The sequence below is a fragment of the Eubalaena glacialis genome, chromosome 11 (assembly GCF_028564815.1).
Source record: "Eubalaena glacialis isolate mEubGla1 chromosome 11, mEubGla1.1.hap2.+ XY, whole genome shotgun sequence".
Taxonomy (NCBI): Eukaryota; Metazoa; Chordata; class Mammalia; order Artiodactyla; family Balaenidae; genus Eubalaena; species Eubalaena glacialis.
Window position 1 is genome coordinate 18423414 of NC_083726.1, and position 13100 is coordinate 18436513.

Below are 13100 nucleotides of genomic sequence, written 5' to 3' on the forward strand. Positions count from 1 at the left end.
CATTGGTCAGCACTTGATCACATAGAGCTGCAAGGGAGTCTGGAAAAATATTCTTAGTGGTTGGCTAAGTGCCAGCTAAAGTTCCAATGTTGTGTTTCTAAGAGAAGAAGGAGAGACTGGATATTGGAGAATAATCGGCAATCTCTTCCCCACTATGCTATCTTCCCCCTGGAGTGTAGAAGACAAGTCAGACTGCGATATTCTTTCATGTTCCAAGACTCTGATTTTGATGTTTCCAGATGATGACTCTGAGACTCCTGAGGATATGGAAGATGAGATTCCGGTGGTGATTTGTGCAGCAGCAGGGAGGATGGGTGCGGCTATGGCTGCCATCAACAGCATCTACAGCAACACTGATGCCAACATTTTGTTCTATGTAGTTGGACTCCGGAACACTCTGTCCAGAATACGGTAATCCGTGTACTATAGACTTTGGAGTTTTCTACTTTCTTTTAATTGTCCTTGTCTTTCTTTACATGGATTCCCTTCTTTCTTTGGTTTGATAAATGTCCTTCAAATTAATGAGGGGATGACCTGAGGTTTACTTGATGGCCTGACAAACGTGTTCCTAGCTAAGGAAATTTTAGCAAAGCCTCATTAATCCGGTAGGGCAATGCATCATTCTGCAGAAGTGAATTAGCTAATGAATGAAGGAAACCCAATCCTTAAGCAGTTTATATGAGTCTTTCTTTCTAAAAGTTTCTCTTTTCTCTGCTTTCTTAACCTGAGAGACTATTAATATAATATAATAATTTAATATGGCTCAGAAGCATCACTAATTATAATTTTTAAACTGCAAAGCCGTCTCTTTCCTATCACACACCATACTAAAACATAAATTGGAGTTGGATTTAAAAGAAATAAACAGGAAATAAAATTCTAAATGTATTACTAAAATGCGGGATAATTGTATAATTTTGGTATGGAGAGTGACTCCTTGAGCCCAAGGAAAAAAACGGACAGATTTGACTGCTAATATTTAAAAAGTTTTAACTGATGAAAAACACTAAGTGAAACTGATCACACAACAGATTAGGCAAGATATTTTCAACATGTATTATAGACAATGGATTACTATCCAAAATGTATAAAGAATTCTTACCAAAAAAATTCAAAAAGATGAGCATATAGTAGAAAAATGAGCACAGAATACAGACAATTCATAGAAAAAAAAACTATAAATGGCCAGCAAACATGAAAAGGCATTCCATGTTACTAATAGGGAAATGCAAATTAAAACAATGGCGTGGAATTGTCCACTCATCAGGATGGTAAAAACTAAATAGGACAACACCATCCTGTTCAGGAAAATGGACATGCTTACTCCTTGTTTACACAATGTACACTTCATAAATTGGTAAAGCAATTTTGGGAGGGCAATATGGCAATATCTAATAAAATGGTATATGCATATATAGTTTGACTCACCATTCCATTTCAACAGCTGGGAATCTGTGCTGCAGAAATTCTAGTACGTAGGACCAAAATATATGTACAACAGTGTTAATTTCGGCATTATGTGAAGTAGTAAAAATATTGTGAAGTGCTTAAACGTCCATCAGTGAAAGAATATTTAAATGAACTATGGAATATGATCCAGCTACTGACAAAGAAAGAAGGCGTAGAATATCTCCAAGACATATTACTAAGTGGAAAATACAAGTTGCAGTACACCTCATATAGTATGACCCACTTTATGAATGTCTTAACCTGTTTGAGCTGCTGTCACCGAATGCACAGACTGGATGGCTTGGCTTAAAAACAAGAGAAATTTACTTCTCAAGTTCTGGAGGCTGGGAAGCCCAAGTTCTAGGTGCCAGCAGATTCCATGTCTGGTAAGGGCTCATTTCGTGCTTCATAGCAGGCTGTCTTCTCGCTGTGTTCTCACATGGCAGAAGGAGTAAGGGAGTTCACTGGGATGAACGTCTTTTATCAGGGGCACTAGTCCCATTCATGAGGGCTTCATCCTCATGACCTAATCACGTCCTACAATCCACACCTCCAAATACCATCACACTGGGGATTAGGTTTCAACATACAAATCTGTGGGGGACACAACATTCAATCTATAGCAATGAAATCAAAACCCCCAAACTGTAAATTTGTACACATACATATATGTATTTCTGTAAAGAAAAAGACCCAGAAAGATCCCCAGCTGTTAACAGTGACTATTTCTAAGGAGGATGGAGGAAGTGGAGAGAGCAGAGATGAAGGGAAGTTCAAGGTATTTCAAGTTCTGTGAGACTGAGAACACATAAGGGGAGAGAGTGGAGAGGAGGAGGAGGAGAAAGTGGGGAGCAAGGACAGAAGACTGAGGTAAATCTTCTCAATGCAAAGGTAATGCAAAGGTAAATTCAAATCATCCTTGGAGTCAAAACAGCAGAGTAAACACGATTCAGTCAAAGTAGCAGGTTCAGAAGGCCGGGCTTCCTTACAGAGCTGTTAACCCATGGCAAAGAGAGCACCGTCAACCACAGATGCTGCTTTATAAGAAAGAAGGAACACTTTTTGTTCTTCTAGTTTCCTGTGGAGATTATGTGGATCTGGGGAGATATTTGGTTATTACTGTTTTGCTTCATTTCCTTTGCAGAAAGTTACGTGAATGAGGAAAAAAAAAAAAAGATTCAAAGCTAAACCAGATGGGGAAAAAATCAGAAGGATTTATAGACTAGACTCTACTAAGGTTGCACATATTTTATTTTTAATTTTCTATGGAGGCAAGAGATTGAGGCAATAGGCAAATTGAGGAAAGTTTGGAGGTGTGTGCTCGAGGTTGTTTTTTGTTTTTGTTTTTGTCATCCCTTTAGAAAATGGATCGAACATTCTAAACTGAGAGAAATAAACTTTAAAATCGTGGAATTCAACCCTATGGTCCTCAAAGGAAAGATCAGACCAGACTCCGCGAGGCCCGAGCTGCTCCAGCCTGTGAGTAGGGATCGCACACGTCGGGGATGGTTCTCGGTGAGACCTTGTTCGGTGCGGAGCGCCAGCAACTGGGAAGCACACAGAATGTTTTTGAAGCCTAGCAGTTTTAGATGTCCACCAAACTCTGCTTATTTATAATTCAAAAGGCACCTACTGCAGAAAGGATGTAAGATGGTTTACATAAACCATAATGAAGCTATGAAAGAAGAAACGAAGCGTAAGAAAATGCAGGATGCATTTATGTGTGTAAATACGCCTGTGGGGTGGGGGAGGGCCCGAGTTGTGAGGCCTAGAAAAATTATTCCCAGCCCAGAGGCAGTTGTGTGTACCGTGACGGGACCTTACACTTAGCCCAGAGTATCCCAGCAGCTGAGGAAAAACGGTAACAAGATGGATTATATACTTCAGAGTATTGACTAATACTTTCAGGAGACACCAGCTTTCTTCCTGACATTGGGAATCTTAAGGTGTTTTACTGCAAGAGTTCTTACAAAAGGGACCCTCTTCTGCATAAAGAGTGGTGTTTTTGATGGCAGGTGTACAGAAAATGCAGCCACCTTCTACATGTGATTATTATTTAAATCCATCCTTGAAAATTAACTAAATTCGAAGCCCCCTGATGATAAGATCTTTTCCCAATTCCAGATATTTATTATCAGGAGTGCTAGCTGAGTTGGGACTTTGCATTATACAGTATTGTAGCTATTAAAACGTTAAGACCCCCATCCTCAGCCTATGCTTCTCTGGCTTTTTTCTGGTTCAAGGGGCTAAGAGGGTGAACCTGTGTGTGTGATGTGATGACGTGTGAGATGAGCTCCACATGCGCACGCACATGTGCGTGTATGTATGAGTGCACGTATATGTGTGTGTGTGCACACACACGTGCGTTTATGTGTGCACGTGTGCACGCGCATGCACATGTGAGTTTATGTATGTGCGCACGTATGTGTGCACGCACACACATGTGCTGCATGTATGTGTGTGCACGTGTGTGTGTGTGCATGTGTGTTTAAGGCTGTTTTAGTTGACAGTAGTCAAATTACTGAGTGTAGAGGAAGGCAGGCAGTTTGTGGCCAGAAAGATTGACAGCCTCTGTGACTCCCGCTGCATCAGTTCAGAGAGATGAAAGCGGTGACAGTCTCAGCAGTGGGGGGTTTGGATCTAGAAGAACTGCTGACCAGCGCTGGTTTCAGTCCCAGGGCCCAGGTAAACTGGGCACCAGGAAGCTCGGGCGAGGCCTCTTTGCAGCCTCTGTTTTATTCTGCTCCAGACCTGGAGCTGAGCAGAGGCCGTGGTCAAAGCTGAGCCCCCCAGCACCCCTATTAGTCACTGGGCCTTCTGTCTCTTCCCCACCATCACTGCTTTTGTTGTTTTAACAGCTGAACTTTGTTCGATTTTATCTCCCTCTGCTTATCCATCAACACGAGAAAGTCATCTATTTGGATGATGACGTAATCGTACAAGGTATGCTCACCGATGCCAAGAACACTCGGAAACAGAGCAGCTGATAAGTAGAATGACTGTCTCTCTTCATTTTTGAAATATCTAGCGGCTCAGTGATTTTGATTGCTTATTAAATTTGGGAGTATAGTGTTGTTGTTAATCAGGGAATACTTTGAAAACAGGGGTTGATACTTTTCTGGGACAATCCAGTTGACTTTCTGAGAGCCACTCTCTGATTGTCAAAGTCTGTAATAAGTAGCTTGTAAAAGTCTGTAATAGGTGGCCTTTCCTTTTCCTGCACGCCTGAAATGTAGGGGGATAAAGCCTCACTAACAACATTCTTAGAAGCGAGCTAAGTTTTAGTGTTAAATGTCACCTTCTCTCTCTCCCGCGTGCAAAATAAGACGAGCGTTGGTGTGGTACATACACAGCAACAGAAATAAAGAAATCTGACCAGTGTTGATCTGAGCTTATTATCAAGTGGCTTTTTAAATTGATATGACCTATTCTTATCAAGAAAATTGCCAAGCCACTTGAAACCATGGATCACATACTTTTCCCCCACAGCAAAATCAGGGATTGTTTAAGCTCGAAGGCTCTATCTAGCCCTAGAATGAGTGCTATACTATCGTTAACTCCTGGTGTTTGTGAATCCAGGGGACATCCAAGAGCTGTACGACACCACCTTGGCCCTGGGCCACGCGGCAGCTTTCTCAGATGACTGCGATTTGCCCTCCTCCCAGGACATACACAGACTTGTGGGGCTGCAGGTGGGCACATGTCTCGGGAATCCTCCCTTTGCCCCTTCTCCTCCCTGCACTTCAGAACGAGTGTCATCCTCCCCTTGGAGAAGACTGGGGGACTGCTGGGAGGCAAACAGCCCGGGGCCTGGGCTTCCCATTCACAGCCCAGCTCTGCTCCCACCGACTCCGGGGCAAGTTACTCACCCCTGCAAGTCCCGCTTTCCTTACCTGAAACATGGTAACAATAACATCTATTTGGTTGTGTTTTTGTGAGTTGTGATGAAATAACATGATGTCAAAGTGTCCAGTAAATGCTCCAGAAACGATGGTTGTTATCTAATTCACTCGCAGCCACGTTCTATGGCAGAAATGGTGTTTTCTGTAAAAGAGACTCACTGAACCTTTGGTTCTGTTTTCAGAGTTTTGACCATTATTCCCCGCCCCACTCCTTTCAGTAGAGGAAAATACTGATTTTGTTCCAAGGTAAAGAGCTCCTTACCCTGGTAGAAATGAAGACAGTCGAACCCAGATGTAACACCGAAAGCAAAAGAATGGCGTTACAATACAAGATGCTATTACGAATCGAATGCTGTTCTTCAAAAAAAGTTCCAGGAAATAATTTTATATGTGTGACATTTAAGCTGTGACACACTTTAAGGCCTAGGCCCTGGGGCCAGACCTGCCTGTCAAAATCTTGGCTCCATCACTTAGTAGCTTTGTGACCTTGGGCAAGTTACTTAATCAGTGGTTTTCTCCCTCATTTCTTAAATAGAGGTAATAACAGTATCAATACTTCTCTGGTAGGGTTATTGGGAGAGTTAAATTAGTTAATACATGTAAAGCTATTGTATGCAACTAATGAGGTAATGTGCGTGAAGTTCTTAGAACAGTGCCTGCACATAGAAAAGTGCTCAAATAGTTCCATTACATCCATGTTGTCTTTGAGCATCCCATGAGGTGGGTGAAATAGTGTGTCCTTCCTCATTTTACATTCACTCAAAACTAGCTATTGAGTGCTTGCTATGTGTCTGACACTGTTTTAGGTGCTAGTAACACAGCAAATAAAACTAAAACTCCGCCTTTGGGTAGCTTGCATTCTAGTGGGAAGAGGCGGTCAGCAAGCAAGTAAAATATTGAACAGAGGATCAGGGTGGAGTTGGGGTTGGATTTTAAGTTGGGTGATCAGGGAAGGCTCCACTGAGATGTTGTTGCTGAGCCTACACCTGAAAGAACTGAGGCAACTATCTTAATAGATATTTAGGGGAAAAACATTTCAGAAGAGGTAACAGCAAATGCAAAGGTCCTGAGGCAGGGGTGTGTTTGGTGTATTAAAGGAACAAGGAGGTCAGTGTGGCAGAGGGGTCAAGGGGGAGAATAACAGAAGTTGGAAAGGTAATGGGGGCGGGGTAGATGGTGGAGGGCATGGCAGGCATTTTAGGGAGTCTGCGTTTTACTCTGAATGAGAGGGGAAGCCACTGGAGGGGCTTTGAGCAGATAAGTAACACTGAGACAGAGTGGGGTTGAAAGGGTGGAAGCAGGACACAGGTTGGGAGGAGCTGGCAGAAATCCAGTGAGTGGTAATTATGGTTTGGACCAGGAAGGTAGTAGAGACAGTAAGAAGTGGTTGGCTTCTGGGGACTTTCCTGGTGGTCCCGTGGTTAGGACTCCACGCTCTCACTGTTGAGGGCCCAGGTTCGATCCCTTGTCGGGGAACTAAGATCCCACAAACCACGTGGCGCGGTCAAAAAGCCAAAAAAGTGGTTGGCTTCTGAATATATTTTGGAAGATGGGACGGACAGGATTTGCTGAGATCTGGATGAAAAGTGAGTGAGGAGGAGGAGTCTAGGATGACCTAATGACCTTAGGTGTTCTGTCTAACTGTAAGGATGGAGTGGACACGGAGGTAGGGCAGGTTGTAGGGAAGCAGGTTTGGGATAGGATTGGGATCAGTTTTGGGATGTAAGGAGAGCTGCTTCACTAAGCACCCACGAGGACAAATAGAGTTGGCAGATGCAGTGGAGCTGGAAATCCAGAGGAGAGGTCCGGGCTGTCTACACGGAGAGATTTAGAGCCATGAGACAAGATGAGGCTGTCTAGGGAGTTGATGCTGCAGAAAGGAGCAGATGCTGGACATGAGACTAGGGGCACTCAGTTTTTAGAGGTTGGGGAAACAAGAGAAAACTGGGAAAGGACTCCAGGAAGTGGCCAGTGACACAGGAGGAAGCCCAGGTGCTGCATGATGGTCTCAAGAAAGTGGTTATTTTCCAGAAACAAAAGATTCCTTGGTCAAAAGCACACATATCCTCTTCCTTTATAGAACACGTATATGGGCTATCTGGACTACCGGAAGAAGACGATAAAAGACCTTGGCATCAGCCCCAGCACTTGCTCTTTCAATCCTGGTGTGATTGTTGCCAACATGACGGAATGGAAGCACCAGCGTATCACCAAACAGTTGGAGAAATGGATGCAAAAAAATGTGGAGTATGTGTGGCCCTCTACCAGTTTTTCCATGCTTGGGAGTAAAATTATTCCATTAATTTTCTATGCATAGCTCAGGGGTTAGAAATATTTCAGACATCTGAGGTCAGATTTTCTTACAGAGGCACTGTTGAGAAAAAAGGGAGCAGTGGATGAAAAATCCGTTCTCAAACGATATGTCATTGGAGGTGAGATCCTGTGCAATCCCTTATTATACAAACATTTTCTAATAAATTGTTTAGTAATGTGATTTTTAAACCTTCTCCCAAAATTCTAGTGAACCTTTTTGACTGCAAATCATTTATCTTAGTCGAGTTTCTCCTTCTTACATAGATTTATTTTTAAGAATTATTTTATAAAGTCAACTTTTTTTTAAATAACACTTAACATTTAATGACACGGCCTTAAAATTTATAATCCATGCATTGACAGAATTCCAAAAACTAATTTAGAAATTCACAATACCCATTGGAAATTTTAACATACTTCTCTCAGTAAATGATAAAGACTAAAAATTAGAAAGCTTATAGAAGAGTTGAACAAGACAATTTACAAGCTTCATCTTTATACATATTGATAATATAAGACATTTTAAATATCAAAGAACTCATATAAACTACCTTTTTATTGTAAATTAATTAAATGCAATATCATTAGCAAAAGAAATATGATGGGGAAAACATTATAGGCCATGTTTGAAATTCATAGACAGCAGATAGTATTCCAGAAGAGCAGGTTCAGGAAGATATTTCAACATTTTAAGGAAGGGAGAGAACAGGTATTATACCTGTATGGGTTAGGGGGTAAGCCTACAACCAGGCAAAGGCCCTGTGAGTCTGGTTCCTGGAGACGTCAGAGCAGTTGATCCTTGTACTGATCCCACTGTACTGAGCTCAGGAACATACCTGGACTAAACTCATGTTGGCCTGTAGGGGTTGAGGGAGATGCCTGAATGTACTGTATTGAACTGCTCTCAGTAATAATATTATATATTATATAACAATAAGTTTGATGATCTCAGGCATATATTCCAACTAGCCTATGCTCAGACTTCCTCTGGCCTGTTAAGATTGAGAATGCTGGGTTTCCTGAACAGTGATATTACCCTCATTCACTTAGACATTATAATCCATAACTGCAGCATCTTAGGGTGTGGAAATTTGCCCTTCCATCTGTCCTGGAAAATGTGCTGTGTATCCTGACATCACTAACTTCCTTAAGGATCCTTTAGAAAAATGAATCCAGCTTGATTTCCTAAAGCAATGTCTGTGTTTGGTCTTTCGTCAGTTTAAGCCCCCAATGAAATTTATTAAGTCCTGTTTGTAAAGTCAACTTTTTAAAGATTGAATTTTTTAGATCAACGTTAGAATTTTTTTTTAATTAATTTAGTTTTGGCTGCATTGGGTCTTCGTTGCTGCGCGCGGGCTTTTTCTCTAGTTGAGGCGAGTGGGGGCCACTCTTCGTTGCGGTGCGCAGGCTTCTCATTGCGGTGGCTTCTCTTGTTGCGGAGCACGGGCTCTAGGCGTGCGGGCTTCAGTAGTTGTGGCACGCAGGCTCAGTAGTGTGGCTCGCGGGCTCTAGAGTGCAGGCTCAGTAGTTGTGGCGCACGGGCTTAGTTGCTCCGTGGCATGTGGAATCTTCCGGGACCAGGGCTCGAACCCATGTCCCCTGCATTGGCAGGCGGATTCTTAACCACTGCGCCACCAGGGAAGTCCTAGATCAACTTTAAAATATGCATAATACATTGACTGACTTAAAGCTAAAAAAAGTAAAGTAAAATAAAGATTGAATTTTTAAATCATTTTTCATCATTGAAGTATTAAGAGAGAAAATAAAAATAACACAACCACTATTATCGTGGCATTGTATATCCTGTCCATCTTTTTTATCTGGATATTTTTAATATTATCATAACCTTGAATTTGTGAGTAAAGTCATTCTAAATAATGTAGGATCAGAATTTGGGATCTTCGAAGTTTGCCATAAAAAGGCCTGAGAAGTAAAATGGCAAAATATTAACACTCTGTGAATCAAGGTAAAGTATATGGGAGTTCATGGTATTCGTCTTACAATTTTGTGTAGGTTTAACAATTTTCAGAATAAAAAGTTGGAGAAAAATGAAAGACCATGGACTTATTATATAGTGAGGGACTGTCTTACACCTTTTAAAATGATTAGATTCTACTTCATCTGAGTCTGTGGGACTCCAGGACAAATGCTGCTTTTCTATTCTCTTAGGGAAAATCTCTACAGCAGCTCCCTGGGAGGAGGGGTGGCCACCTCCCCAATGCTGATTGTGTTTCACGGGAAATACTCCACCATCAACCCCCTGTGGCACATAAGGCACCTGGGTAAGTATTTCAGAAGAACACCAGTATGCATTTTATAGACCCAGTGAGCACCAAGGTGAAGAGCGTGTGCTATTGCACCAGCTTCCTCAGTTCAAATCCTCCAGGTGACCTTGGAGGTGACCTTGGACACGTTACTTAAGCCTCAGATTCTGCAAATGCAGGTGATAAAAATGACCTGAGAGGTGTGTTTCTAGGAATTCAGGAAAAGCAATTAGACTCATGCTTAGCATGTAGTATGTGCTTGCTAAACATGAACTATTGTTACGATGGAACTTTCACTGTCAGAACTTTTTCACATGCCTTTATTGCCCTCTTGCAGTAGCCCACAGTGGACAAAACCAAATGAATTATCATAACAGCTTATGATGAATTTAGATAGCTGGCAATTTCTCTTTCAAAAAGAAGTTGTTTAATGACTGTGCACTACGTGAGTCCCTCAAGTCTTCTATTCACTCTTCACTACAGGAGTACAGGCTCTGGGGTATGGACTGGAGTCCCAACTCTGCTATTTTCTATGACCCTGGGCAAGTTACTCAGGCTCTCTGTGCCATAGTTTCTTCACTTGTAAAAGGAAGCTAATAGAACCATATGTTTTTACAAGGAACAAATTACCTAATATGTGTCAACTGCTTAGAACAGAGCCTGGCACAGAAGACATTCACATTCATTCAAACATATGGCCACAACCCATTAGCCAAAACCACTGGGCCAGATCTGTTTAGAAATGTAGAGAGGTTTTGAATTTTTAAAAGGTAATGTGCACGTACTTATATTATGCAGTACCTTGAGAGGGTTATAGATTTTGCTGCCAAAGAAGTTATTAAAAATCTTTTTGTTTTCAGACATTTGGGGATTGATTATTTTAGAACTGGAGACAATGGACTGTGGACTTATATTTACCAGGTGCCCATACACTGCCAAGCCCTGGGCTAGGCTCCAGGGATAGACGTGAACATTACTTCTCTCAGAACAATCCTGCAAGGTGATATGTCCCCTACTCTCCCTTGTAAAAGGAAGGACAGACAAAACTGTGGAAGTTGGGTTACTGTCTCCTCTGAATGATGCTGTGTAGATTTGCTTCTGCCTCACCAGAATCTCCCGATTTTTCTGAGCATCCATATGCATAGAAGAGTGACACAGGGACATTAAGGACACTAATATTCTGTCTGATTCGCTTTATAATAATGTTGGGTTCACTGTTAGGTCAAACATCAACATTTCCATGTGATGAGTGTGTAGAAAATCCCATCAACGTGGAATATCTATGAAAATGTTGTGTAGGAACAGCTATGCGGAGCTTAGATCGATAGGGTTAGAGCAGTTTATGATCTTGGAACAGCGACTCAGAATTACATTTTATGAACCATCTAACTTATTGACAAGTAGGAAGGGGCAGAATCTTCCCAAGGGAGATAAGTCATTTTTCCTTGTAGAACAGAGCCTACATCTCTGCTGAACGTTTTGGAATCAGGGATGGTCTGCAAAGTAAAGCTACACAGAAATCATTTGAAAAATGATTCCGTTTTAGAGTTTGTTGAAAGCAGAAAGCAGTGTTAACGCTAATGGGTATTAAGTTTGGGTCTAAACAGGTAGGCTTAAGATTTTTAAAATTTATGAAATTTATTTAGCTAAGAGCAAAACTGCAAGCCCCTACAGAGTCCTTCAGTCGTGGGGCTGAGAGACAATGTCCTACTTCCTGGAGACTTCCCACGTGAAGGCTCTGCTCCCCAGATGAGCATTTCCTTGTATAGATTCTTTGGAAGTTGATAATTATTCCAATTATGCTACTATAGCCCAAACACCTAGCTCCTCTTCTGCAACTCCCTGCACAGCTATGTTTATGAATAATGAAAGAAAGGTTTGGAGGGGGGTGTTTCCCTCTTACATCATATGTTAAAACGAGAATAATAATATTCTAGCTATTCATCCTCTCTTGACTCAACGGACTTTCAGTTGTTTTTTTTAAAAATACCACATTCTCTTTCCTAGAAAGAAAATGTAACATGATAGGGATATTTAAAAAATTTATATTCACAAGATCTTAATGTACTTCTGGAAGAGATATTCTAAAAATATTCTGATCAATAACAATATCAAGGTAAATGCGTAGTCTCTAAGCGATTACTTATGAGGAGAGTAATATTCAAATGGAGGCAGCTGTTTGTTAAAAAGTAGATCTCATTCTCAGTCACATTTTATAGGGTAAACACAAGACTGTTTAAAAGAAAATGCTGCCATATTAAGGACGGAAAATGCAGAGAAACAAGAACTATAAACTCTGGGTGGGAGGGAAATTAATACAAAGTCTTTGGGGGACAATTTCACAATCTCTTATCAAAATTTATAAGGCACAGACCCTTCAATCTAGCAGTTCCATATACAAGATTTTATCCTACAGATATTATCTATACAAGATATGCATAGAAGACTGTTCATTGTAGCATTGTTTATGCTTGTGAAGGGATAGAAACAGCCTAAATGTCCTTAATAAGAAACTCACTCAACAGTCATATATCCATTCTATGCAGTCATTAAAAATGATTCAGTGAATTCACATGTGCTGCTGTGCAAAGTTTTCCCAGACAGTGATTTTAAAAGGCAAGGTACAAAAAATACACAAACACGCACACACACACACACACTGGTATACAGGTAGAACATTACTGGAAGAATTTCACGAGAAACTCTTTAACAGTGGTTATTTTGGAAAATTAGGGTAGGTGGTAAATTCTTCACTGCATACCGATTGATTTGTCTGATTTTTTTTTTTATGATGAACTTGTATTGAATTTTTAATATAAAATTTTAATTTCCTAACAAACCTATTACTTTCCTCTAAACACAATGAAGGCTGGAGTCCAGATACCAGATATTCGGAGCATTTTCTGCAGGAAGCAAAACTACTCCACTGGAATGGAAGACATAAACCTTGGGACTTCCCTAGCGTTCACAACGACTTATGGGAGAGCTGGTTTGTTCCTGACCCTGCAGGGATATTTAAACTCCATCATCCCAACAGCTGATATAACACGACATTTTAAATATTTCCTGTATAAATAATGTGGAATTGTCCATTTGTAGCCTACCATACCACTGTTCTTTATGAACAGTACCTTTGATACAAATGATCCACAAAAACAAAAAACCCTACTGT

At 41.0% G+C, this 13100-nt stretch overlaps 1 protein-coding gene across 8 annotated transcripts in view; it reads left to right on the forward strand.

The window, feature by feature from the left end:
- Positions 1-13098, forward strand: part of GLT8D2 (glycosyltransferase 8 domain containing 2) — a 56030-nt gene extending 42932 nt beyond the window's left edge. For 6 of the 8 annotated variants that reach the window (XM_061206601.1, XM_061206602.1, XM_061206603.1 and 3 more), the window contains 7 exons: positions 240-411; positions 2811-2964; positions 4308-4392; positions 5029-5141; positions 7432-7598; positions 9834-9946; positions 12797-13098. In XM_061206601.1, the coding sequence (XP_061062584.1) occupies positions 240-411; positions 2811-2964; positions 4308-4392; positions 5029-5141; positions 7432-7598; positions 9834-9946; positions 12797-12969 (977 nt within the window). In that variant the 3' untranslated portion in view covers positions 12970-13098. The remainder of the gene's footprint in view (positions 1-239; positions 412-2810; positions 2965-4307; positions 4393-5028; positions 5142-7431; positions 7599-9833; positions 9947-12796) is intronic. The other 2 variants (XM_061206604.1, XM_061206607.1) reach the window with 2 other exon arrangements.
- Positions 13099-13100: the final 2 nt, after the last annotated feature.